The sequence below is a fragment of the Fusarium poae genome, chromosome 1 (genome assembly GCF_019609905.1).
Source record: "Fusarium poae strain DAOMC 252244 chromosome 1, whole genome shotgun sequence".
Classification (NCBI taxonomy): Eukaryota; Fungi; Ascomycota; class Sordariomycetes; order Hypocreales; family Nectriaceae; genus Fusarium; species Fusarium poae.
Window position 1 is genome coordinate 7,256,241 of NC_058399.1, and position 26,359 is coordinate 7,282,599.

At 43.3% G+C, this 26,359-nt stretch overlaps 13 protein-coding genes across 13 annotated transcripts; 4 read left to right on the forward strand and 9 right to left on the reverse strand.

Annotated features, from left to right (window-relative positions):
• Positions 1-129: 129 nt before the first annotated feature.
• Positions 130-2,486, forward strand: FPOAC1_002357 (uncharacterized protein; the record flags this gene model as incomplete). The annotated part of the gene is made up of 7 exons (XM_044846937.1): positions 130-163; positions 223-236; positions 341-555; positions 603-684; positions 737-1,025; positions 1,073-1,349; positions 2,222-2,486. The coding sequence occupies 7 exons, from the start codon at positions 130-132 to the stop codon at positions 2,484-2,486; spliced, it is 1,176 nt and encodes a 391-aa protein (XP_044712853.1).
• A 672-nt stretch (positions 2,487-3,158) lies between these two features.
• FPOAC1_002358 (uncharacterized protein) lies at positions 3,159-4,616 on the reverse strand (the record flags this gene model as incomplete). The annotated part of the gene is made up of 1 exon (XM_044846938.1): positions 3,159-4,616. The coding sequence occupies one exon, from the start codon at positions 4,614-4,616 to the stop codon at positions 3,159-3,161; it is 1,458 nt and encodes a 485-aa protein (XP_044712854.1).
• Positions 4,617-5,596: 980 nt separating this feature from the next.
• Positions 5,597-6,124, reverse strand: FPOAC1_002359 (uncharacterized protein; the record flags this gene model as incomplete). The annotated part of the gene is made up of 1 exon (XM_044846939.1): positions 5,597-6,124. One exon carries the CDS (start codon positions 6,122-6,124, stop codon positions 5,597-5,599), a length of 528 nt encoding a protein of 175 aa, XP_044712855.1.
• Positions 6,125-6,492: 368 nt separating this feature from the next.
• Positions 6,493-7,350, reverse strand: FPOAC1_002360 (uncharacterized protein; the record flags this gene model as incomplete). Its single annotated transcript, XM_044846940.1, has 3 exons — positions 6,493-6,582; positions 6,635-7,239; positions 7,299-7,350. The coding sequence occupies 3 exons, from the start codon at positions 7,348-7,350 to the stop codon at positions 6,493-6,495; spliced, it is 747 nt and encodes a 248-aa protein (XP_044712856.1).
• Positions 7,351-7,680: 330 nt separating this feature from the next.
• On the reverse strand, positions 7,681-9,776 carry FPOAC1_002361 (uncharacterized protein; the record flags this gene model as incomplete). Its single annotated transcript, XM_044846941.1, has 4 exons — positions 7,681-8,082; positions 8,135-8,969; positions 9,021-9,406; positions 9,459-9,776. 4 exons carry the CDS (start codon positions 9,774-9,776, stop codon positions 7,681-7,683), a joined length of 1,941 nt encoding a protein of 646 aa, XP_044712857.1.
• A 529-nt stretch (positions 9,777-10,305) lies between these two features.
• On the reverse strand, positions 10,306-11,986 carry FPOAC1_002362 (uncharacterized protein; the record flags this gene model as incomplete). The annotated part of the gene is made up of 3 exons (XM_044846942.1): positions 10,306-10,475; positions 10,532-11,642; positions 11,690-11,986. 3 exons carry the CDS (start codon positions 11,984-11,986, stop codon positions 10,306-10,308), a joined length of 1,578 nt encoding a protein of 525 aa, XP_044712858.1.
• A 2,416-nt stretch (positions 11,987-14,402) lies between these two features.
• FPOAC1_002363 (uncharacterized protein) lies at positions 14,403-15,893 on the reverse strand (the record flags this gene model as incomplete). The annotated part of the gene is made up of 1 exon (XM_044846943.1): positions 14,403-15,893. One exon carries the CDS (start codon positions 15,891-15,893, stop codon positions 14,403-14,405), a length of 1,491 nt encoding a protein of 496 aa, XP_044712859.1.
• An 802-nt stretch (positions 15,894-16,695) lies between these two features.
• Positions 16,696-18,132, forward strand: FPOAC1_002364 (uncharacterized protein; the record flags this gene model as incomplete). The annotated part of the gene is made up of 6 exons (XM_044846944.1): positions 16,696-16,830; positions 16,880-17,067; positions 17,120-17,203; positions 17,255-17,484; positions 17,532-17,950; positions 18,001-18,132. The coding sequence occupies 6 exons, from the start codon at positions 16,696-16,698 to the stop codon at positions 18,130-18,132; spliced, it is 1,188 nt and encodes a 395-aa protein (XP_044712860.1).
• A 122-nt stretch (positions 18,133-18,254) lies between these two features.
• FPOAC1_002365 (uncharacterized protein) lies at positions 18,255-18,971 on the reverse strand (the record flags this gene model as incomplete). The annotated part of the gene is made up of 1 exon (XM_044846945.1): positions 18,255-18,971. The coding sequence occupies one exon, from the start codon at positions 18,969-18,971 to the stop codon at positions 18,255-18,257; it is 717 nt and encodes a 238-aa protein (XP_044712861.1).
• A 1,582-nt stretch (positions 18,972-20,553) lies between these two features.
• On the reverse strand, positions 20,554-21,699 carry FPOAC1_002366 (uncharacterized protein; the record flags this gene model as incomplete). The annotated part of the gene is made up of 1 exon (XM_044846946.1): positions 20,554-21,699. The coding sequence occupies one exon, from the start codon at positions 21,697-21,699 to the stop codon at positions 20,554-20,556; it is 1,146 nt and encodes a 381-aa protein (XP_044712862.1).
• A 316-nt stretch (positions 21,700-22,015) lies between these two features.
• On the forward strand, positions 22,016-22,708 carry FPOAC1_002367 (uncharacterized protein; the record flags this gene model as incomplete). Its single annotated transcript, XM_044846947.1, has 1 exon — positions 22,016-22,708. The coding sequence occupies one exon, from the start codon at positions 22,016-22,018 to the stop codon at positions 22,706-22,708; it is 693 nt and encodes a 230-aa protein (XP_044712863.1).
• A 517-nt stretch (positions 22,709-23,225) lies between these two features.
• Positions 23,226-24,839, forward strand: FPOAC1_002368 (uncharacterized protein; the record flags this gene model as incomplete). Its single annotated transcript, XM_044846948.1, has 1 exon — positions 23,226-24,839. One exon carries the CDS (start codon positions 23,226-23,228, stop codon positions 24,837-24,839), a length of 1,614 nt encoding a protein of 537 aa, XP_044712864.1.
• A 67-nt stretch (positions 24,840-24,906) lies between these two features.
• Positions 24,907-26,165, reverse strand: FPOAC1_002369 (uncharacterized protein; the record flags this gene model as incomplete). The annotated part of the gene is made up of 4 exons (XM_044846949.1): positions 24,907-25,510; positions 25,560-25,650; positions 25,701-25,753; positions 25,801-26,165. The coding sequence occupies 4 exons, from the start codon at positions 26,163-26,165 to the stop codon at positions 24,907-24,909; spliced, it is 1,113 nt and encodes a 370-aa protein (XP_044712865.1).
• Between the last annotated feature and the right edge of the window lie 194 nt (positions 26,166-26,359).

The window sequence follows — 26,359 nt, forward strand, 5'->3', positions numbered from 1 at the left end:
GCGGAGAAGACGATGGCTAGATTGACATTTACCTAGGTATATAAGAGTGTCTGGTCTGAATATCAACCCATTTTTTAACAACGTTCCAAACCCAAGCTTTACTTTAACAATACACACTTTAAGCTCAACATGGTCAAGATCGCAATTGCTGGAGGCGCTGGAAGTATGCTTACGACAAATCAAATCTTGATCCTCATGATGTGCTGCTAACAAAAATCGAAGACGTAGGTCGAGAAGTTCTCGATGCGCTCCTCGCCAGAAACAAACACGAAATCATACTTCTCTCACGAAAGGCAAGGCAATAGATCCAAGACAAGATAACCAGTTCTGACAAATTCAGGACGCCCCGGAAACACCCATTGCGCCAGGAGTCAAATGGATCAAAGCGGACTATCAGAATGTCGACGAACTAGCTAAGCTCTTGGAGGGTGTCCACACTGTCCTTTCCTTCATGTCCTTCTCGCCGGGTGAGACTGGAGCTGGAGCCCAGAAGCCTTTAATTGATGCTGCAGTACGCGCTGGCGTGAAGCGTTTCGCACCTAGTGAATGGGCAACGTAAGTATCCAATCCTCCAACGAAGTTCGCGCTCTGATTGAAAATAGCTCCAAACTTGATCATCAGCCCTGGTATAACTTCAAGAAAGAGACTCGAGAGTATCTAGCCGAGATCAACAAGGACAAGAAGGTAAACAATTTGGATTCCGACCTACTTGTGGTAACTAATCAAAGACCCTCAGGTTATCGAGTATACGCTCTTTCAGTACGGACTGTTTGCCAATTACATGACGTACCCATACATGTCATCCAAGCATATCACCATGTTTGAAATACCCGTCAATTTCAATGAGTGCCGTGCTCTCCTCGTTGATGACGGTGAATCTGTTGTCTCCATTATCACAGCACAAGACGCGGCTAAAGTCACAGCTCTGGCTGTGGAGTATGAGGGAGAATGGCCTGTCGTCAGTGGTATCAGAGGTTCAAATATCACACTGAATGACTTGGTGACATTAGGAGAGAAGATCAGAGGTACTCAACTCCACAGACTATCATGCCATTGTACTAACGTCTCCCAGGCAAGCCATTTACTGTCGTAAAGCTTCAGAGTAAAGACCTTCTCGCTGGCGAAGTCAAAGCCCCATGGCTCCCCTTGCCTGAGCATCCATCAATCCCTGTTGCTGTCCGCCAAGAGTTCGCGGCCAACATAGTGAAGGGTATATTGCTTGGTTTCCAAGATGGCTCGTTCCAGATTTCTGATGAGTGGAATAAGCTGTTGCCTGACTTCAAGTTTACTCAACCTGAAGAGTTTCTTACCAAAGCTTGGGCTGGGATTGACGCGGGCGAGAAGAGTGTGTGGACTGACTATTGATTGTTTTTTGGGGCGTCAGCTGATATGAGACAACTGACCAATATGCATGTCATTGAATTATGGAATGTGGTGTCAAGTAGTATTTATCTAACGATATAAAACCCTTCAGATCCACGACTGTTTACGACACCTTAGATTGTATTGTGCAATCTAGTCATGTCTTAATTTCGTCTCATCTTTACGCTTTTGGGACAAATACGCAGCTGCCCCGTATGGCGCAGCAATCAAACTCGCAATCGTTTAAAAGCTCAAGTGTCGTGTCGATCATCGCTGTATCGCCCCTCATTCCAGTAAAGATCGGCATTGCCTTCTAGCAGGGCTGATGGTCTGCTAGACTGAATATGGTAACAATAGAGCGATGGTCCAATTTTCCCCTTTATTAGGTTGCACAGCCCGCTCAGCTGTGTCATTAACACAGCCAATTAGCGGCTGATGAGTTGAATTATGACGCTAAATGTCTTCTGGAACAACGTTAGATGGGCGATATCCGAGAGCTCAGCCTTGGGTTGGAAACTGACTAGGTGACCACCATCACGTCATGTGAAGTTGTCAAGGCTGATCGTATACAAATATTATCTTGTATATATAGATGGTCTTTTCCGCTCAAGTTTACTCTACTATCATCATCATTATCATCAAGGCTCAACAGTCAAACCAATACAGACAAGAACTCTTACTCACCACAATCACCTAAACAAAACTGTAACAACAGTCAATCCTCAAATCCAATCCGCCACAATACACACTTGCATCAATATCAGCCAAAGAGACTCTTTGCAAACCAACATATACCACAACAATACACCTACTTAAAATACAAACCACAAACCATAAAAATGTGTATACCATTATTCAGAAAGAAGAAGCAACCAATGGTCTACGACTACTATCCTCAACCCGCAATGGGTTACGCAAACAAATACGACAAATACGGAGGGTACTCAAAGGAATATAAAAAGTCAAAGAAGTACAAAAAGCAACGCAAATACGACCACATGGGATCCGCTATTGGTGAATCTGCAGGTTTCTTCGCTGATTCATGGGGCGGCAGTGGTGGTGACGGCGGCGGCGGAGGAGGCGGTGGTTGTGATGGAGGAGGAGGAGGCGGTGGAGCTTGCTGAGCGCCATATATTTGACATTCAAGGGCATCAAGTTTGGAGAGAGCAGATGGGTGTGAGATTAGAGTGTACCGATACAGTTGATTCATAGATAGCCGGAGATTTTTGTTTGAGCGCTTCTTTTTCAATAGATTTCTTCTTCAGGGGGTCGGTGGTCCAGCGGTTAGTAGTCACCGGGCTTAGCCAACGGCTTATCCTCTGAGCCAAAGGTAGTAGGTTTGAATCCTGCGACTCCTAATTTTACTAGCCATTAGAGGAGGAAAGAGGCTCCTAATTAGTCACTAGCTCACTGGCTGGGCTAGGCCCGATTAGGTATGCCTACTAGAGATGATCCCGGGGAAGGTTTTTAAGGGGCATTACTGTATATCTCATTGTATTAAGGAGGGTTTTGATTCGCTAGGACAATTTTCCCTACCTAAAATAGCCCTAGATTTCCCCTACCTCGGTAGCTAGCTTGCCTACTAGCTAGAACACCTAAGAGCAGGGTCAATGAAAGCTCAATTACACACATTTCTTCTTCAGATACCATTTCAATTATTGTTCCTCTCACCTCTATCCATAAGCCGAAACGAATAAATCGCAAATTACCTGTATGAAATATGATACACCCAAAACCTAAACCCGAGACCCTATGCCAAATTTACATATATATAATTTACACTGATTAACTGAGCCTCAGACTCTTCTTTTCCCCGTGATAACCTCAAACTCCTTTTCTGAGCTCTTTTCAAGCTCTCTCTTGACCCAAGCTCCTATACTAGATGCCGCATCATGAGGACTCTCAAGATGCAACTGAAAAAAGCCCTGTAGCAGTGATGGCGTGAACGCACCGTCTGGAATCTCCTCGGCAAACTGGGCTGCCAACTCTTTAATCTCGTCCATGTCCAAATGTGAGGTACAGCCCAGATCGGGGGAGAACATGCGTATAAACATCTCTTCTGCTGACTTGCGACTGATGTTGCCTAGAAGAACTTTCATATCAACTCGGCCTGGTCTTACCAGAGCACTGTCGAGTTGTTCGGGGTGGTTCGTCGTCATAATAATGATTCTTCCTTCCACGGAACCCACTCCATCCAGCACGTTCAGCAGTCCGGATAACGTACAGTTCGGTGCAGAGCCGCTCTCTTGCCCATTGTCAGAGTTGGAACGGTCTGTCCATACGGCGTCAATATCCTCCAGCAGTACAACGCAACGCGGTGGGATTTCCTGAAACATTTGTTCGAGATCCGCATCTGTGGCAACGCTGGGGATTTTAACCTCGTAAAGATCCAGACCAAATTCGCCAGCTATGGCAACTGACAAAGAAGACTTTCCAGTTCCAGGGGGTCCATAAAAGAGATAACCGCGCCGGTAGGGCATACTTCGACTCTGGTATCTTTTCTGCGTCTTGGGGTCCAAGTAGTTGCGAATGTCCCCGAGAAGGTCTTGTTTGGTTCCGTTGTCAAAGTGAACAGTCTCCAGGTGTCGAATTGGCTTGCGAGCTTTAGGTTTCCATGATAAACCATATCTATCACGCGCGTAGATGATGACGAAGAATTGAGTTTGCCGATCCGAGTATTCGCGACAGGATTCGATGAATGCTTTGATAGGCTCTGCTGACCAGCCAAAGCAGCTCACGGTTATTTCCTCGCCTCCAATTCCATCATAACTAGGGTCCGATAAAGAAGAGCTGAAATCATCGACGCGTCTTGTAACAAGAAAGAGATTTCCGCTCCAGAAAAGCCATCTCGTGTTCCAATGGGGTGAATACTGGATTGAATGCCGTGTCTTTTTAAGAGCAGCTGCGCGATCTCCGTTTTGCCCAACATCAGTTCTGCCATGGAATGAACGATAATGTCGCTCCCGATGAGCCATTATCCATTTGACAACACTCCTATTCAAAGGATCTCCACCGGGGACTGTGACGGATGCAAGAAAGAACCGTCTTATTGTGCCATAAGCTTCGTTCCAGAGAGTGTTTAGGAATCTCCAAGCTGTGGGGACTGTTCCAGCTATAGCGATTAGGGAGCCAATTTGGGTTATGTCGAGCTCTGACCAGCGCGAGCAGACATCGCGCATTATACCAATTCCATGGGTCCACGGGTCAATGAGATTCTGGCCAGATGCTGGACCAATTGGTATTCGATGAGACATGTTGTCAATGGCTCAAATGACGTTGAAGATTTACTCAATTGAAGATGAGCGACGAGTGCAATTGAGCACCCATTGGAAGGAAAGACTAAATAATTTGTGAGGAACGATGAAATGTTAAATGATTACATTTGCTAACGAGTGACAGAAAGGGCAATCATGGATAGTAGCGTACAGGTCTATAAAAGAGACGCTGTCATAATGAGATGCAATGCAACCCAGAAGACACAGATTTGTTAAAGTTTTGGCAATATTTATGATGCCGAGCTTGACCGCCTACCTTTCTTGGAGGATGGTCCCCCTTTCGTACCGCGTATCCCTGCCAATGACTTTAACTCTGCTGCGTGTCAATCTCGCCCTTGCATTAATTAGCAATTGAGTTTAACATGTAAAAGAGATGGATGCTGTGGAAAGACGCTCTTATTTCTATGAAGAGCCAACTAAGGTATAAAGGCCACCTGACTGATTCTACACCGGCACTGAGACTAATCTTTACACACGTTTCTACATATGTGCTAGTCATCACGCTACAACTTGTCATACCCTAGAGCAGCAGTGTAATATGACTACTAAATCCGCTGACTCTTGATCGACAACTGGACATGAAGTTCCGCATTAATACATTACAAGTTTAAGCGTATTTTGTGGATCTCAAATCAACAAGATGAGATGAAAGACGCTTAATTGATCGATAAATCTCGTTTGTTGCTTAACCAATCTTTTGGGTTGTCTCTCTCCACCCCGGGTTTCCTATCTTTCGCAGGCGTGTTCTTCATCCTTGAATAGCCCCATGCTGCATGGCACAATTTATGCATAATGATTAACCATCAGTTTATAGAATCTGGGGAGGCGGTTATCCGAAAAACATGTGATTGGATATAGTTTGTCATTAAAAGTGAACCAAGCCCTTCAAACAAATATGAAACGGATTCCAGAATCCATCCAGCTCGTGGAGCAAGAAATTGTGCTTCACGAGTTTCAGCTCATTTTTGACTATTTTTAGCCTCATTGTACAATCCAGCAAAACCCTCAATCCCTTTCACTGCCATACGATCGATGTAGGGCAACTGTTCCTGGAGCCAATCCTCTTCCTTTCCGGCCTCTGGGATCGTCATGCCTCCTTCTCGAAGGGCCACCATGGGTGTAAAAGTCACCATGATCAGTCTCTTCTCTTCATCTCCAATATTCCACCTCGCCTTCTTGTCTGGTGGCTGAACTCCCAGTACGCTGTACCAGTATTCTTCAATGTCGGTTGCCAATTTGTCAAAATCCGCCTTGGATCGCGATACAGAGTCGCGAACTAGACCAACGATGCGGTTAGAAGTGGCGGGATGAGGCCATCCAGCGACAAAGTAGTTGTTGTCCTTGTTTTCTTCGGGGTAGAAGCGCACGTGAACAAAGAATGAGGGTGTCTTGAAAGCTCGACAATGTAGCTGGGTGATGGCAGTTGCCAGAAGTTGTTTCTGGTTTTGATTGAGCGAGCAAGAGTGGTGGATCTGGTAGGAAGGCATGACTTCTAGTAGAAGAGGGTATTAGATTAAATTAAAAAGGTATAAGGATTGGCTGAGATGCGTGAATTGTATCGTAAAAGTGGCTTCTAATAAGCATATCTTGTCGGAGAGGCTGTCTCCGCTGACTTTGGACAAAAGCGGGGTTGAACAAGGTTATGACGATACATCAAGGAGTCATAGTTTCAGCCCTGACGTTTCTGTGTATCAGAAGCACTTTGAGGGGAAAAGGCAAAACTTGTGTATGGACGAGTCCTATTTATATGGTAGATTTACTTATGAAATAACTAACTAACTACATATAACGAATTCTTGTCTCGCCCGTACTTCTGAGGCCTCCCCAAGAACGGCCCAAACTCAGCGCCCAACCATTACCACTTCTCAACATAAGGTCGAATATCAATCTCCTGTGTAAAAGCAGATCGGTGTTGTGTATGGAGATTCCAGTATGCCTCAGCAATCTATCAACACACGTCAGCCATTGTCCATCAACACATCTAGCGCAGAACTTACCGCGTCAGGACTAATCTTCCCATCCTCAACACCATCATTTGCAGCCCATTCCTTTGTTCTCGGGATATCAATCACTCCATCAATTACTGCATGCGCGATATGAACACCCTTTGGCCCAAATTCCCTCGCCAGTGACTGGTGCATCGCGCGTTGTCCCCATTTACCAGCTGCAAAAGTACTAAATTGCGGACTTCCCTTGATGGAAGCTGTAGCACCGGTAAGGATGAGAGTAGGCGGGTATTGAGACTCCGACACGGCTTCCAAGAGATGAGGAATGGTAGCCTGTGCAAAGTGAAAGAATGACCTGATTGAACCGTCGATACTGGCGTCGAGATCCTTCTCTGTCTGTTCCAAAAAGGGCTTTCTCACGAACCCACCGCTGCCGACGTTATAAACCGCTGCAGCGAGTTGGCTGTCGGGGAATTGCTTGTTGATATCGTCAAATGCCTTCTTTAGAGATGCTGGGTCGGCCACGTCGGCAGTAATGCCGATGGCCTTCCCGCCTGCCTTTTCAACATCTGCAAGAGTGCTCTCATAGCTTTCAGGGCGACGAGCGAAGAGAACTACGGGATACTTTTGGGCAAAACGTAAAGCGACGGATCGACCTGGTAACACAATCTGAGTAAGATGCAGTTTATAAGCGGGGTGAGGACATCAAGCTTACCTGTACCAGGACCGACACCAGCAATGATAGCATAAAGGGATTTAGAAGCCATTTTTATAATTGTACAGATAAGTTGTTTCTTGAAAGAGGTGAGAAGAATGATTTCCACATCTTTGTTGGACAGATTTCTGTCTTATATAAAGAAAGGTTGGCTTCTTGACGTTGACCTCACTTTCAAGTTCAATTATGTCATCTGCTTATAAATACTTACCGACGCTACTGCGGGCATCTCGCGTGTCGGCACGTTGGACCAAGTCCGTATATGGCTGATTAATATGATTTGGTGATTTGGCAGTTGTTTTCCAGTCTTCAAAAGTCAATGGCTGATTAATATAAATGTAAATTTACCAACATGTGTTGGTCAAGAATTCACTTCCACGTCCTAATCAAGGTCCTTAGCAACCTTGTTTACCCAGTCCTTCATTTCATTCAAACTTCCCCTAAGCCACAAGTGCATGGGGCTTGGGATCTCTCGATACATGACTGTTTTCTTCGAATTCGAAGCTGAAGTGATTATCTCGGCATTTTTCATCCCTTTTATGGCCTTTCCGAGTTTCGAACCAACTTCCCATACTGAAACGCCCATTGTCAATCGACTGAACTTACTGGAGTCTTCCCATTGATAGTCTCCCTTGTCATTCGAGTCGCGGTCCAGGATTGGAAGGACAAGTTGGCGGAGAAATTCAGGACCTTTCTCTTCGTCTTTGTCTTTGGTGCTCTCGCGTGTACTTATCCCAACCGACTCCAGATTACGGCCTCGTGAAAGAACCTCGGCGATCTCATCCTGTCAAATGTTAGTGGGATCTATCATTTATCTATAGCCTACATATTCTCACAAGTTGTTTTTCTTCCGGGTAAAAGTGGAAATTCTTCAGTTGAGGGAAGTTCTCAATAAAACGTTTGACCGTCTGAGTATCCAGACATGGCACCTTACAGCCAGAGGTAGAGATTGAATCTCTGAATTCCAGCGTGGTCAGATTTGTATGCATAAAAATGCCTTGTAAGAGCGTATCCTTCAAACCCGGGTTTGGTAAGTTCGAAGAATGAATTCCGGCGTCAACAACAATGAGACTCGTCAACGTGGTAAAAGACGAAATGAATTCTATACCGAGGTCCTCTTCTCCTGTTTTTGCCACCATCCTAATCGAATTAGAAAAGGCTTGGGAACCCAGATTCAATGAAAGGCTCCGGAGTTTTATCTCGGCATTCTTTGTAGCAGAAAATATATCGATTAGACGTCGGAAGAGTAACCCAATGTTGACATTCTTGTAGCCAAACTTGAGATTCTCTAATGAAGTAAAGTCAACAGCCCTAATCAGAGAAACAACTTCATCTGGGTTAATCTTTGTACCCCTAATAGAGAATGACCTCAAAGCGCTCAGGTCATGCTGTGGGTTTAAAGATTCAGCCTTGCCGATCGAATTGTCAACTGCCTTATACAAGGAGTGGAAATACGACCGGTCAAGGTCCAAACTCCGCAATGTGGAACGAGAGTTCCAGATAAGCTCCAAGGGAGGGCTGCTAGTGCTAAAACAATTCGATGTTAACAAGTGAAGGTGCTTCAAGCCTTGAATTCCAGACATTGTTTCTGTGTCTATGTTATCTGTCCAGGACGTATTCAGAAAAAGAGCCCGAAGATTCTTTTTTGCAGCTAATTTCGTTGCCATTGGCCTGTTCTATTATTAGCAGAGCAAGAAGCTGGGTCAGAACTGGAATGCATACTTTGTAAGACACGTGGCTGCGAAGACTTCTAAGTTGGGTGTACTATCCAAAAGCTCTTCGACATAACGGAAAACAATATATCTGTGCTTCTTGCCCGGATCACCAATGTAGAAGATGGCTTGTCGAACACAATCTGAAATTTGAGGTCTCTCGTTGTCATCTGTGTTGTTGGAGAAACTCTCCTGCTGGCCTTTGTACTGGCCTTCCTTCTTGAGCTGCTTCCTTTGCTTGATGGTGAGAAGTGGCTCGATTGTACGGATGAGCTTGGCAATATGAGCATGAAACGACACGGAACCCTCGACACGCTTGAAGAGTTGAGGTATGACGAAGCTATGAAAGGCCTTGCTAGTTTTGCTTAGATTCCCTAGAGACTTTGTGTCTTTGATCTAGCCGTTGTCAACGAATGTGTCCATCTGAATGATGAGAGATGTAACTTACCTTTTCTATAACCAGATTCAAGACTTCTGGGGGCAACGATGAAAATGGGCCATTGGAAGTCTTGGCTGGTGTTTGAACACATGACTCTCCAGTCTTGTTCGTTCCAGCTCCGGCCTTTGGCTTCAACTGTCGGCCAGGAGACTTGTCGTCAGACTTTTCATTCCAAGATTTTGTCTTGGGTGCTTTCTTGATAGATTTGTCATCGGTGGAAACTGGGGCCTTCCGTTTAGGTGCTTTCTTGGACTCCTGGGTTTGCTTCTCAGAAGAGGCAGGCTCATCGGCCTTGGCCTTTAGTCTCGCGCTTCTCCGTGACGGCATTTTTACAATGTTGAGTTTGAAGAGACAGATTTAGTGAAGGGAACTAATCATATATCTATTTGACAACTTTATCACGTGATGATGCTGACATTGACGATCCTTGCAGATGGCTGCCTTGTTTTTGTTCTACTTGTCTTGCTACCTTGCTAATTTGAGATAGTTCATTAGTGTTAAGCGAGTTCATGTTGTCCGAAAAGAGATGGTATGTCATTGCTTTCATTCATCCAAAGTTCCAATAGCCATTGACTATCCGTACATCGCATTGAGGCATGTGGAGTGCTACTGGGGCCACAGTGAGACGTGTGGGATGATCTCACGATGTCAAGGGTTGGTTTCAATGGCGTAATTGAGTCTTTTGATAACCTGGGCTGATATTATACGACGGAAATGGATCATGACCGAATTTACTAGAGCTAATACACTGACTACGTCGGGCCCCTTCCATTTCCCATCCTTATAAGGCTGGACAATAGTGGCAATTTCCTTGTGTTTAAGATTCAGTGACTAATTAAAAGACTACTACAAGTCCCTAGTTTTCCACATCTTTGTCCTCGGTATCAGGCACTGCTTGACGAATCGAAGGGCCTGGGTAGTGTTTCGAGGCAGACACCAGCCACCAGATACTTATGAGCACACACAATCCACAAAGAATTACTGAGTTATAGTTCATAGTAGAACCATCGAATGGTAACCCTACAGCTGGAGAATGTGTTAGTTATGAACGCTGAACGCACAGTCACTTTGACGCTACTTACGAAAGCAGAAAAAGACATCAAAAAGTATGATAAGCAATATAGTGAATGCGTTAATCAGGGATCCCCATCTTTTCAGGTGAAAAGGTCCAGGTGAGAACCTCTTGCGACCGCTGAGGAGATTCGAAACAATGGGAATAGCGTATGAAACCGTAGTGATGATGATGAAAGATCCGGTGAGATTACTGAACCCGACTGAGCTTCCCAAAGGAATACCACCGATACCCGAAGCTATGACTGCCACGAAGAAGGTCGATTCAACAGGGGTTCCAAGTTTCGTACTGACCCTGCTGAAGTACTGCGAAAACGGCACTGCTTGATCTCTAGCCAAAGTCCAGTAAGTACGGCAGTTGGTCAAGACTGTGCCAATGACACAGCAAAGAGACGATATTAGAATAATGAAGAGTAGAGCAAACGTCGCAGCTGTGCTTCCAGTTGCCTGATGATAAATCCCGGCCAATGGAAACGTGTTCGAATTTCCTTGAAGAACTGAAAGATCCGAGATGGCATATCCAAGAACAATGGCGAAAGCCAAAGCGTAAACACCGCCAATGGAAATATAAAGGAAGATGGCCCTGGGTAGATCTTTCTTCGGGTTGGCAGCCTCTTCCGCCATGTGAGTGATAGCATCCAGAGTCCCAATGGTGAAAGCACCGTTCAGAACTCCAACCATGAATGCAACTCCATCATTCCAACCTGTCAGGTTGTTTTCATGAAAAGAGTTCCAGACGAATTGACTCGAGGCATGCTTCGACGGCATGACTGCGACGATGATGATTGTCACAAGACCTCCAACAACGACGAGAATCAACCCAAGTTTCTGAGTATAAGGCACGAGTCTATTAGAGAATATGACAACAAAGGTACTCAACCATATCACGATCAGATATGCGACGTAAACGTGCCAAGCTGAAGGAGAGAAGGCAGGCGTGAGTGTTGCGTAACACTGTACTCCTGCATTTGCTGCGACCTGGACTAAAGACGCGAGCCCGAACATCCAGCCATAGAAGTTGATCCATCCGGCATAGAAGCCGGTGACTCGGCCCCATTTTGGCCCGGCTGCTATAGTAGCCCAGTGATAGACGCCACCAGAGCTTGGACAGGAGGATGAAAGCTGCAGAGGTTAACATGCTGTAAATGAACTTGTCGCGTTGAATTTACCTCAGCAAGGCTCAGGCCGATAAAGGCATAGTAGAATACAGCGACCATAAGTCCATATATGACTCCAGAAATACCTCCACTCAGGATTGACACAGAGATGGATGAGCCAAGAACAACCCAGGCATTATTGACTGTAACAGCAATGCCAGTCAGCCCTACGAGTCCATACTGTCGAGTGAGTTGATCGCTGTGGCCAGATGCATTAATAACAGAGCCTGGTTCAGTAAATGTCGTGGAATCTCCTTCAGTTACATCCCCTTTTTCGAGAATACCACCACTGATCTTGTCGTGATTCATTGAGAAAATGGTGATGACACGATTTGAGGCAAAAAGTATGAAGGAAGTGTTTATTCCACTGTCGCTCATACATTCATGTAGCTAGGAGATCTATATATGTCCAAGGCAAACAGATAAGTAACACTAAGATATCACGGAGTACCTTGCCCTGTACAGGTGTGATCCCATTTTGGCTAGACCCCTGTTCATCACCGGGGAGCCGAATGGAGATATCGAGATACCGCACATCCCTTATCACAAGCCGTGAGCTTTTTTCTATGCGGTTACAATTCCTAATTCAAGCATCCCTTATCTGGAGTTCCGCATTCTATGAGAATGTGAGGGTTGCATCACCTTATTGACTAGGGATTTAATTTTTATAATGGCTTAAGCTTTTATCTTCTCGGTTTCTTTAAGGTTATTAATAAAGATTAATCTATTTAAATAGATTAAATTTTTAATAAAATATTAAATTAAGGTTTCTCTTAAGACTTTAGGTTTTTTAATATAAATATAACTTATATAGTATAAACTTTATAATATTAATAACTTATAAAAAAAGCTTTTATTAAGCTATATAAATAATAATAACTTTTTTCTTTTATAATCTTAATTAATTATTTAAAATAATTATTACTTAATTAATTTATAATATTAATTTAAATTATTTTAAAGAGGAATTAATATAAATAAAGGAAAAAAGTAAAAGTACTTATAATTAATTAATCTTAATCTTATTAAATATAGCTAATAACCTTTATAGGTCTTATATAATATAATACTAGCTATTAAAAGAAAAACTATTAGTAAGAATATCTATCTTATAACCCTTTAATTTAAAAATATTAAGCTAATAATTAAAAAAATATAAAGATATTAATAAGATTAATATACTATAAAAAGAAACTATTAAACTATATATACTTATAAAGCTTAATAGCCTTATTAAAGTTAAACTAATAGCCTTTATATATAATCTATACCTTATCTATATATATAGTTTTATTAAAATAGAAAAAAAATTAAAAAGGTTAAAAAAGCTAAAAAAAAAACTAATAAAAAGGCTAAAGGATAATTTATTAAAAATAGAAACAATATTTATAGAGAAAATTAACTAGACCCTTAAGTAAAAACTATATAAGGCCTAGTTTAAATAATTAGAAAAGCAAGTAGTAATTATTAATAAGATCTTCTAGTTATAATTAGTTAAAAAAAAGTTAAATAATAAAGCCTAAAGCTAAAGGCTATTTTAATATAAATAATTTAGTTAATTAACTTTTAAATTCTACTCTTATCTTTATAAGAGATTTATAATATTATTAACTAGGGGTTTAACTAGGGATTATTTATATTATAGTACTAATGCTAATTTATTATAACTAGTAGTTGCTTGCAATGCCAGGGAAGTTATAGACAGTTTAGACAAGATAATATTTCTATACTATTAAGTAGAGTCTTTATTATTCTCTATTATTAGAAATTACTATTTTCAGTAAATAGCTTATAAAATTAGTATTTATATTCTTTTATTAAGTAATTTTTAAAGTATAAGTCTTAAAGTATATATATAAAATTAATTTATAAAAAAAATATAATTTTTAAACTTAAATATTAATATAAATTTAATTTAAAAGTATATATTATAATTTATAAAATTAAAATTATAATAATTACTATAAAAGCTTTTATTTATTTTAAAAATTAATTATTAAATACTTTTTTATTAATATTAATATTAATATTAATAAAATTATATAATTATATAATTATTATATAAAATAATAAACTTTAAAATCTTTATTTATTTTAATTATATATTAAATTAAAAAATTATTTATAAAAGCTTAATTTTTATAATTAATTTTACTTTTAAAGAAAAAAATTAATTAAAAAAGTTTAAAGTTTTTTATTATTTTTAAAATAATCTTTTTATTAATATTTAAAATTAAAATATTATTAATATAAATAATAATTAAATTATTATTTTTATTATTTTTAATTATAATACTTTTAATTATATAATTAATTATTAAATTAATAAATTTAAATTTAAATATTTATTATATAAAAAAAAAAAAGCTTTTAAAGCTTTTTATAAAATAAAATATAATAATAATATTAATATATTAAAAAATAAAGTATTTTAAATAAAATTACTTTTTAATCTTTAAAATAATTTTTAATAAAAAAAATAAATTATTAATAATTTATAAGATATTTAATAAAGATAGTATTATTAAAAAGTTTATTAAATTAGAATTTATTATATTAAGAATTCTATAAAGTTAAAAGAGGAAAGTTCTAGAAAGAAAGGGAAAAAGCTTATAATTAACGCTATAGCTTTTAACACAATAAAGTTCAACACAATGGGGCATCTGTGTTCCAACCTCACCATCCTGGTTACTGCTATAATATTGGTTGTTACACTTACTCCCATTTACAAAGTCCTATCCAGGTCATCAACTCTAATCCTGTCGGACGCTCGCTGAACTTCTTTCTTCCAGTTACACAGGGAAATGATGATCCATTCCAGCGCGCCCACGAGAAACAAAGCCACACACTGTCCAACCCAAAGCCCAGATAGTCCCCATCCGTGAAACGCAAGCCAGATACCTGCTGGAAGCGCACCTCCGTAGTAACTGATACAATTGACCAGAGCTCCAACCCACTGTCTTCCCATACCTCTCAAGGCTCCTCCGCAGCTTCCATTGAGACCATCGGCTATTTGGAATAGCGCTACATAAGGCATAATGTGCGCGACGAGTGATACAACCTCTTTGTCATCGTTAAATAGCTTGGCGATGACATCCTTGGTGCATAGTAGGATGGCGAGGATAATGGTTCCAAAAACGATGGAGAGGAGCGCTGCCGAATGCGCGCATCTTCGAGCTTGAACCGCGTCCCCGAGGCCTAGTAGATTGCCCAAGCGAGAGGATGCAGCAACACCAAGTCCAAAGGGAATTGTGTTGATGATCTGATCTAGAGTCATGACGACGGATTGTGCTGCAAGAGGGATGGTTCCGAGACGTCCAGCAGCAAGAGCTACAATCTCAAAAGCCCACCACTCCGTCCCAACATGGATCACGCCCAGAAACGCAAGCTTTGCAAATGGTCCAAGATGTTGAAGTGCTTGTCCAAGGTTGAAGCCACCCCAGCATTCCGAACCCTTGACAAATGCCGTGTACCCAACGAGGACAAAGAAACACAGCCAATATGATATGCCAGTGGCAATGGGGGCTCCATCAAGACCGAAGTCAAGGGTGTATATGAAGAACCAGTTAAGAAGAGCGTTGAGTGGAGATATAACCAGGAGTGCGTAAGTTCCTGGTCGGTAAATCTCTTGCGCCTGAAGAAACTTCTTCATCGCTTCGAACCAGACATAGCCAAGACCACCAGGGATCAAGAGTTGCAGAAACCGTGGGCCTTGAACACAAATGAACTCCTCTTGTCCGAGAGAGCGAAATATGTATCCAGAGAAGCACCATATGACGGCAACAACTGCGTAAAAGCCCGTCAAGACTATCAACCCTCTCTGCAATAATGTTCCCAAGTCGTGTTTATTCTTGGAGCTAGTAAATGTACTCGAGCCAAGTGTATCGATGGCAGTCGTTCCGCCGAGAGCGATCAACCATGCTGTTGCCATGGCGAACATGTAAGAGAAAGCGGCGGTTGCGAGAGCTTCGGGAGACAAACGGCCGACCATAAGGACGGAAACTGTTTGCAAGCTGTTTTGGAGCATGTATGCCAGTATGACTGGCACCGATGCCTTGACCAGGACGATCGTTTCCGTGAGCCATGGTGAACGGGAAGGACTCTTGTGTTCGATTGAAGAGGTTTGGGTATGAGGGATCAAAGGGGTTTCTTCGTCTGGGAATGATTCCAGAATTCGGTACGCGGGCTCTGCAGGCGCGGGATGCTGTGAGGCCATCTTGATTGCAATATTGGAAAGACTTGGTAGAAGCTAAATTGTAGCTGACGAGTGTGTAACAAGACGGCAGGTTCGGGGAAATCTAAACACTTTCGTCGGGTGAACTTGAATAATCATCCTTGCCAGATGTTCAAGTCATGAATATATTGTCAACATAATGCCTAACAAAAAGAGCAAATTATTTGTTTGGTATGTCTGAAGCCACATTAGCCTGTCTCATCTTGATAGGCCTGTAGTTATCGCAATATGCATGCCATCCTCTCTGTTCTCTGTATGGACATTAATTTCTCTTAGTATGAGGCATTTGTAACCTGTCATCGACGCCGCATCAGACTTACACTGCATCAATTCGAAGCCATCACCGTGTAACGTTCTTATCTCTGAGAGATATATCTCTGTTACCCAATGTGGTAATTTACCCACGATAAGGACATGGAGTTGCGGGGTGTCGATCTGTTTGCAACTTGATCAATTATTTTACCCCAGACTAGCCTAACTTGGTGATTTACGCGCTTCATCGACGCCCGTTGATAGATGATGATGCGAGTTGACGACAATGATGGTTCAGAGCACTTTGTTGTTGAGCTCCTTGTGGGATTGATGCCTGTAACTTGAAGAAACAAGAGTTCATGAGTAAATAGTAATGTTAATTTGTGTTTGCACTGGGGTATGCAGGCATGACTTTGCACTTGATAGTTCACCTGGGAGTAGTATAAATATTGGGTTACTGGCCATTGTTGAATTGACTGAAAGATTCCATATCCTTTTCTATCTTCAGACATTTACAATCGCTGGCTCAATTATGATCTTCAAGACCTTCACTTTCCTCGGCATCGCCTCTGTCGTCATTGCTCATGGTAGTCATGACCAAGAGCCGATTGAAGGACCTCACCAATCCCTTTGGTACAACACGCTACCTGGCGATGGTGGCACTCAAGTAAGAACTCATATGTCAAGTGTTTGAAACAATATTCTGATATTATCAGGCCGACTCTGTCTTTTCAGGCATCAGCACCTTTGGTCGACTCCCCTATCAACCTTGTCTAGGACACAACAGCATCAAATATGACATCGCTTTCATTGGTGCACCATTCGATACGGGTACTTCATATAGACCCGGTGCTCGGTTCGGTCCGTCTGGTATCCGACAGGGCTCTCGACGACTCAACCTCTAGTAAGTCGTAGCTATTCAATATTTGGACAGTAACTAATCTGATGATTCCCAGTGGAGGCTACAACGTACCGCTAGCCACAAACCCTTTCAATAGTTGGGCAACTGTTTTAGACTGCGGTGATATCCCAGTCACTTCGTAAGTTTCACCTTTGACATTGACTGCAAAGATATACTCATCATTTGTTAGTTACGATAATCAATTCGCACTCCAACAGATCGAAGAAGGCCATTACAGTATTCTCTCACGACCACCAGTCACAGATGCAGACAAGGTTGGTCCAGCGAGTAAAGGCCGAACTCTGCCACGAGTAATCACTCTTGGAGGTGATCACACCATCACCCTACCTCTGCTTCGTTCCATCAACAGAGCTTACGGCCCCGTAACTGTCATCCACTTTGATAGTCATCTGGACACTTGTAAGGTTCTCTATCATATTGCAGCAACTCAGACTAATTTGTTACAGGGAGGCCAAAGGTCTTTGGAGGTTCGCCCTCAGAAGCCGCAAGTATCAACCATGGCACATACTTCTACCATGCTGCAATGGAGGGTCTACTTGTGAATGACACCAACATCCACGCTGGTATCCGTACCACTCTTAGCGGTCCCAGTGACTACGACAATGATGGTTACTGCGGTTTCGAGATTGTTGAGGCACGAGAGATTGACACAATCGGCACAACAGGCATTATTGAGAAGATTCTCAAGCGTGTTGGAGCTGATCGTCCTGTTTACCTGTCTATTGACATCGATACTCTCGATCCAGCTTTCGCTCCCGCTACGGGTACCCCTGAGACTGGTGGATGGTCGACGAGAGAACTAAGGACGATCATCCGGGGACTTGAGAGCTTGAACCTTATCGCTGCAGACATTGTTGAAGTTGCTGTGAGTTTAATCTTCTCTTAAAGAAGTACCTTGCTAACAGAGAACCATAGCCTGCTTATGACACCAACGCAGAGCATACCACGATGGCAGCCGCTGATGTCCTTTATGAAGTAATGTCCATCATGGTAAAGAAGGGACCTCTTAGCCGAATGATGGACAGCAAGAAAGAAGAGGAGCTGTGAGAAGATAAAGTCCAAAGATAACGTCGAATAACTGTTCTGATATCTCACCTATCTCAAGCTAGCTTAGAACAAAACAATATTGTATGACAGTTTTTCTATCAACAAGTTTTAGCCAGATATCATCATTTTGGATCAGCAGACCTACCAAGCAAGTACTCAGCGCACAAGTTGCCCTCGTAATCTCCAAAGTCTTCCCTTAACTTCCATATGTCCTTCAGGGCTTGTTCGATAATCTTTACATGTAGTGATCCGATGCATATCTCAAGTTTATGAATCTTATCCAGAATGAAGGTTTTCTGGTCTTCGTTATACGCTTCACATCCAACAGTGAACAGAGGCATAGCCATGGCGACCCAAGTATGGCATGGTTCACCTTGTGCCATGTTCTCAATCATTTCGTGAATGGTATGAATGGCACTTTGTATTTGTTCAGATGATGAGGCCAGGCCATATAATTGTCGGTATAGTTGGATCAGGGTAGCCTGCTGGAAGACTTTGTTGCAGAGCGCAAAGTCACGACCTGCTTGAGAGGAAAGCGATGATATCGACACTCTTGGCGGCTGCTTAACGTCTCGGCTGATGATGACATTCAGTCTGCCCAAAAGAATATCTGCATTCATGGACGCTTGGTGATGTGTAGGCTCCTTCATATTTATCTGGTGGAGAATGTCAAGAAGCTCCTCGCTATACCCAAGAAAGCCATCAATCTGAGAGTCGAATCCGGACGAGGCGAGGACACTACTTTCAGCCTTTTCATAAAACTTTGCAGCGGAGGGAGTGATAGACGGCACGTGAGGTAGCGTTTCCAAAGCACGATAGAGCATGAGGAGATGCTTCATTGCTGACCTCAGTCCCGCATCGCTGATGTTGACTAGACGTTCTCCATGAAGCAGAGCTTTGATACCTTGCAAATGAATTGGCCATCTCCACATCCCCTGTTGCCCAGAGAAAACATCTGCAAGACACCAGATAAGACAGGTCGCGATCAGAACCTCACTTTGCTGCCCTTTCTCCAGAGCCGCTCGCAGAAGAGGTAACCCAGTGGCCTGTAAATGCTCGACGACTCGTGTTATGCTTGTTCCCTCTACATCTGTTATACCTCTAGATATTAGACTTGAAGCTGAGAGTGCAAGGCTTGCCGATAGAAGGTGCGGAGACTGCAGCATAGTCGGCATAAGACCTTGACAAAAGTCTTGATGGATCGTCGGATGGCTTGATAGCGAGGCTAGAACACCTTCTGCAAAGTGATGCAGCAGCCTTTTGTATCGTCTTGGTAAGATCATTCCGTTTGGTAGTGACTCTGGTATTCTCAGATCGATATTTTCCATGGCTTTTCCTGGATCATCACTTTGGATGTTCCAGGTGATGTCCGTGGACCTGCTCGAGACTGCGATTATATCGTGTCAATTACATGATCACTATTTCAGGGACCTCCACATACCATGTTGCGAAACGCGAGACTTTTGACTCCAAACAAGCCTCAATTCGTACTGACAGTTTCGGTTATTTGAGGCACATTGGCCGCAACTCGGCTTCGCCTCGTCACACTTTCGTCTACGTTTTCTACACTCTCCACACCCCTGTCGAGATCTTTTGCCAGTCATGCGTTCAAACCAAATGAGCACAGATAATACAGCATGAACCACTGGAGAACTTGGGGTAGAGAGTCTGGGGTAAAGGGCGTTAAATGGTTGGCAATTGTATGTTGTACTTGTGCGATAAGAGGTAGCCTCCTGATTGGGTAACGGGAGGTTGTATCGCTTCGGGTTTATCTTGGCTCGCAATGATGATCCATAACATTGTAAATAACTTGAGTCCCCCAAGAGTCGTAAGGAGGGACAAGTTCATTTCTATATGCTGGATAAACCATCTTTAAATTAAGAATACTAATAGTATATATTCATAAACACGACCCAGTAAGAGTATGACACAACATCTCCAGTTCTACCTATGGTTTTTATTAGGTAATTTTTAAGGCATAAGTCCTAAAGTATATATATAAAATTAATTTATAAAAAAAATATAGTTTTTAAACCTAGATATTAATATAAGTCTAGTCTAAAGGTATATATTATAACTTATAAAATTAAAATTATAATAATTACTATAAAAGCTCTTATTCTTTCTAAAGATTAATTATTAAATATTTCTTTATTAATATTAATATTAATATTAATAAAACTATATAACTATATAATTACTATATAAAATAATAGACTTTAAAGTCCTTATTAACCCTAGCTATATATTAAACTAAAGAACTATCTATAAAAGCTTAGCCTCTATAATTAATTTTACTTCTAAGGAAAGATATCTAATAAAGTTATCTAATGGCTTTATTCGCCTCCGATATAACGCTTCTGTCGGCACCTAGGGTCAAGATATCACCAACATGAATAACAACCAGATCACTACCTATGGTTATTTGTGTTCCTCCATCCACTCCCGATATTCCGCGTCTGTGTAAGGGAGTATATTGAAATCAGTAACACTTGTCCTCAAAAAATCTCTTCCCTGTTCATTACAGCTGAAAGCAAACTGAACATCAGCTTCTCCCCCATGGCTGTCAGTGTAAAACACATCTTCTCTTGTGACGTCTTCCCACGAGTCAAGCTTGTCTAGTAATGGCTTGGACTTGCTGGAAACGTTTCCAATAACAACAGTGGCGTAATCAAATTTGCAAAGCTGGGTTGGCTCTGTCATTCGACAATGGCAAATCAATTTCTTCCAGTCATTACTGGGGAAGTATGCCTCGGCGAGTTGAACACCCTTCAGGTTGTGAAAGGCGACATCTGGGATGCAAAGCCGAACCACAACAATTTCTCCACAGCCACTGTCGCGTCTTTTCATGTACGAAGCGTACATCTGCACTGCCTGGAGAGAGGTTGTGAAATAGGACATCGTATTGCACCAGTTAGAGTCAATCCAAGAATTCGGCTCGAGGCATTCGACCAGCCTCAAGTTTCCTTCGCGATCCAAGAACGATCTGTTACAGACCTGACGTGCATTGAATGTCTTGTATAGCACAGTGTTTCCGTAGACAGCGGGGTTATCAGCAGAGGCGAGAGTTTCGCCGGAGAAGCCGGACAGTACATTGCAAGAGGTGCTTGCAAGGTGGTGCTGTGAGTTCCGATCAATTCCCAAAATTGAGTTGTCGGGACGAGGCGCAATAACACGCAGGACTTCGCAATTATGTATATTCATGGAGTGCTCAAGACTCCTATAGCGCAACCTGATAGTGTCATTGATCCACTGGGCACATGTACGGGTCAAACGAAGTCGCTTGAACCGCCGATCCATGATAGCGTCCTGCATCTGACTTGCGATGCCCCAGTGCTCCATGCAATGGAACCAAGCTGAGTCATCGTCAATGTAGACGTCGTCCTTTGAACACATGTCCCTTGTGATATAGTCCATAAATTCGATCTTGTATATCTGGCCAGGCCAGGGCTCACGCTGCATATAGTCCCACCTCTTCCAGAGGCCAGCTGCCTGGGTTTCGTTAAAACCGACATATCTGATGGTAGCTTCTGAGGAAAGCTGATTTGGGATAGTGTGTCGTGACATTGCTGGGTCGAAGTAGATTGGTCCTTATTGATGTCAGTGATTTGTGTTGCAAAGAGGAAGTTGTGTTCTTATATTCGGAAAGAACCTGTAAGATTGCGCTGTCTGGTGGCGCGACGAAGTCTATTCTTTTCCTGTCACAAATTGAACTTTATTCGCTGTGCCCTCTTGACCGAGTGACTCAAACTTCAAAGGCTTTCAGCTATGTCTTTAAAATGGTGGTTCAACTCACATTGTTACAAGATTCATCCCACAAGGTTTCCTCTCTCTGCCCATGCCACACTTTCCTTGCCTCTTATACATATGGCCAACATTGACAATGTTTTACATTCCACCTTCATATATATTCCACCCCGACGATGTCGTCGAGTTAGAGGCATGTGATCTTCTCAGTCCTATCGATAAAAAAGGCTTCAGGAAATTGCATAAACGACGCGTCTGTGATTTAAGCGACTGGTACGACCGCCAATATTCACTCGAAGCACGGTACGACACAGACCATGACACCTTTATCAACGTTCCGGATAAAGTTACCTCCAAAGCTGGGATAATTCATCTAGTTTTTAGTGACGAAAAGGCCGAAGAAATCTGGTACCAATGGGTGAACTGGCCGGCCGTTGACTGGGCGTACAAGATGGAGGAGGTCTTCATAGACTACATCCTTGAATACGTCGAATACCCCAACGATGTGTACAGCAACAACGATGCTGCGGTTTGGAAGTCAACTATGGAAGTCTGGGGCACATCTAAAGAGCTACAAGATGCCATTCTTGATCCTTTATTCGAAATGGAACGTGGTGGTATTACCTGCAATGGTTGCATTATAGATACGGTTTACATGCGATACCGAGGATTAAAGAGTGTTCGAAAGAACTCTCATGATCGCGCAACAGGGAAGTCATTTATAATCCCAAAGACTGTTCAAACAGATGATGGAGAGATGCCACTGGAGGAATATTTGAAGAGCCACGATGAATTGCATCTGCCAAATCGATTTGTACTCACAGCCTAAGGCACGGTTGTAAGTAAACAGGACAGGGCAATGCCCGAGCAAGAAGTGAAAAGCCTCAACTTCTTTACCCACAACAATGAGCCGCTGCAAGTACGCGATGTCAATTGCGGGGGTATAACTTGGCAATCATGGATTAACAGAGATAAGAGTCATCAATCAATCGGCTCATTTTGCCGGTGGTGATGCAAAAGCTTACAAAGGTTCCCCATCAAATAACGATCTTTGCACCAAAATGCTAGATAGAACCTGGCAGCAGACTAAGACAAGACCAGACGAAATTATTAGTGCATCTTAGGCGATGTATCCACCAAACATTGTCTGATATTTTTATCAAGATCAAGACTAGCACCTGTTTTTATGCGACCCGCCTGAACATGCCTGGGAACTTCTGTATCGCAGTGCAACCATTGATCTGCATTGGGAAGGTGCCGGATACAGCATTGGTATATCAACAACAGAAGCCCCGCCTCACCTTTAACCAGGACAACATCCCTCATCATCAGCATTAATAGCAAATATGGCGCGCGGATGGTTTGTCAATTGCGCTGCCTTCCTCTTGGCTCTGACCGCCGGAGGGAACGCGTACCGTCTTCCCTCCCTCTCCGCTCGCGCCAAAGACAGTGGTCCTAAAGCCGTCAACATCAGCGTGCCTGTCGATCATTTCCACAATGACACCATCTATGAGCCTCACTCTGACAAGAAGTTCCCTTTGAGATATTGGTTCGATGCGCAATACTACCGCAAGGGAGGTCCAGTCATCATTCTCGCGTCGGGCGAAACCTCAGGCGAGGATAGAATACCCTACCTCGAGCATGGTATTCTCCAAATGCTGGCCAACGCCACAGGCGGTATCGGTGTTATTCTCGAGCATCGTTACTATGGAACGAGTTTCCCTGTGCCAGACTTGAAGCCTGAGAATATGCGCTTCTTGTCCACTGAGCAAGCTCTTGCCGACACAGCCTACTTTGCACAGCATGTCGAGTTTCCCGGACTGGAAGAGCACAATTTAACTGCGTCCACAACCCCCTACATCATCTATGGTGGGTCATACGCTGGTGCTTTCGCTGCTTTCGCGCGCAAGATCTACCCCGACCTTTTCTGGGGTGGCATCTCCTCATCTGGTGTCACCGCAGCCATTGTCGATTACTGGCAGTACTTTGAGGCTGCACGTCTCTTTGCACCCGGCGATTGTGCCAAGGTCACACAGAAGCTCACCCACGTCGTCGACAACATCCTTCTTGGCGACGACAAGGAAGAGAAGAAGCAGCTCAAGATCGCGTTTGGTCTCCTCGGACTTCGAGATGACGATTTTGCCACGGCCATCTCTCAAGGTATCGGAGGCCTGCAGAGCAACAACTGGGATCCTGCATCCGACTCTTCCAGCTTCGGCCTGTACTGCGGTAGTGTCTCTTCCGACGACATTCTCTTCGCGAGCACTCGACACCTCGCGCCTTATGTCAAAACATGGCTCATCTCCGCTGGTTACAAGAAGCAGCTCAAGTATATGACAAACCGCTTCCTCAACTACATTGGCTACATAAGGTCCAACGTTGAGAGTGACAAGTCGGGACGCTGTAACGGAAGAACGTTAGATCAGTGCTATTCCATCCGTGGGTCAATGAACGAGACTACGCTTGACCCCAACAACATGTTGCGTCAGTGGACATATCAGACTTGCACACAATGGGGATACTGGCAAACTGGATCTGGTGTACCAAAAGATCAACTTCCCATGGTATCTCGTCTCATTGACGTCGAATACAACACGATTCCCTGCCGTGAGGAATTTAATATCACTACGCCTCCCAATGTTGAATCCATCAACAAGCTCGGCGGCTTCAACTTCAGCTATCCCCGCGTAGCCTTCATCGACGGCGAGTATGATCCTTGGAGGGCTGCTACTCCTCACGCCATTGGTCTGCCGGAGAGGGAGTCTACTGTCAGCGAGCCCTTCATTCTGATCCCTTACGGTGTGCACCACTGGGATGAGAACGGCTTGGCTCCTGGTAGCGAGGAGATCGGACTGCCTCCTCCTGCTGTCAAGAAGGCGCAACAGGATATCGTCGACTTTACCAAGGCTTGGTTGGAGGATTGGGAGAAGGAGAAGGGCAACAGTGCTGCAGACCTTTAAAGAGATAACTTCTCACGTCAAATAGCTAATTGAATCCTTTAAGAATCATTATATATATCCTCCAGCTCTAATAACCTTCGCGTCTGCTGACCTTGTTGATAAGATCACTCTGCCCCGCACCCAATCTCTCCAAGTTTAATCCAAAAATGTCGAACAATCTCTTGTAATAGAACGAGGAGTTCGCACTAATATGAGGCGTGATAATCACATTCTTTGCGCTCCAGAGAGGGTGGTTCTCAGGCAACGGCTCAGGATCAGTAACATCCAGCGCCGCGCCCACAATCTTTTCAGAGTTCAACGCCTCGATAAGATCATTCGTGTTAACAATAGGTCCACGGGCGATATTGACGACGAACGTTCTCTTCTTGGTGAGTATGTCAAACTCGGGCTTGGAAATCAGATCCCTTGTTTTGTCAGTCAACGGTAATGCGATGACAACGATATCGAGGCCTGAGTCGAGGAAAGTGCGGACATCTTCCTTGGACCCGCCTGAGAACCATTTACTAGGGAATTCACCCTCTGGGTCTCCAAGGCCTGGGGGCGTGTAGGAGTCATCGCGACGAGACTCCGGGGTGTTGCGAGGATGGAGAGTGTAAGCGTGGACGTCCAGACCTAGTGCCTTGGATAGACGAGCTGTCTGACGCCCTATACTTCCGTACCCTAAGATCCCACTATGACGTGTTAGGCAATACTCTTAGTCTTGAGTTTAATGTTTCGTACATTCGTTTGCCAGCTGTATCTGTGGCATCTTCGGGGTCATTGTTGAGGCGGTACCATCGGCCTTGGTCCTGTAGCTTGGAGTATTCTTTCACTTGATACCCTGTTATTTAATGCGCCCGATGGATTATTCTTGTTACTCACATCGAAGTCTATGGGAAAGATAAGTCCCGATGACCCACTCAGCGGTTTGAGGCCTTGTCATCGTCAGTAACCTCTCGACATTATACGGATCACAACTCACCCATGAACTCCACTAGCTGTGCAGATAGGAATCTTTGTATCGGCAAACAGGGGATTCTTGGTAAAATAATCTACACCAGCGCTAGTAAGCTGGATATACTGCAGATGAGGCACCTGCTCTGGCTTCGGCAGCAGGTGAACAGTGGCCACGGCGGTCAAGATGATGGTAGTATCTTTCCATTCCTTTTCATCAAACTCAGGCTCCAAAGGCTCGTTATGCTTCTTCTCAATGAATGTCTTGATGGTCAGGTCAGGGAATTGTTTCTGGATAGCTTCGACTTGTGTTTTGGGAGACTCGGTATTCAGAAAGATGATTGCCTTGTGACCCTTGAGGCTTTTATTAGTCTTCGTCACGATGAGCGTCATTTTGATGTTATGGAGTATTGAAGTTGATCAAAATCCTACTATTGAAGGATATTCTTGAGTAGGTACTTGAGTGAATCTGCAGGATGGAAGATGCAACAGGTGGAGATCCTCATCGCGTCAAGGTGGGGTAGATTGACGTTTGAGATAAGGAATTGCTTGTCACGATAATTACTAGGAGATGGAAGATGGCGTAA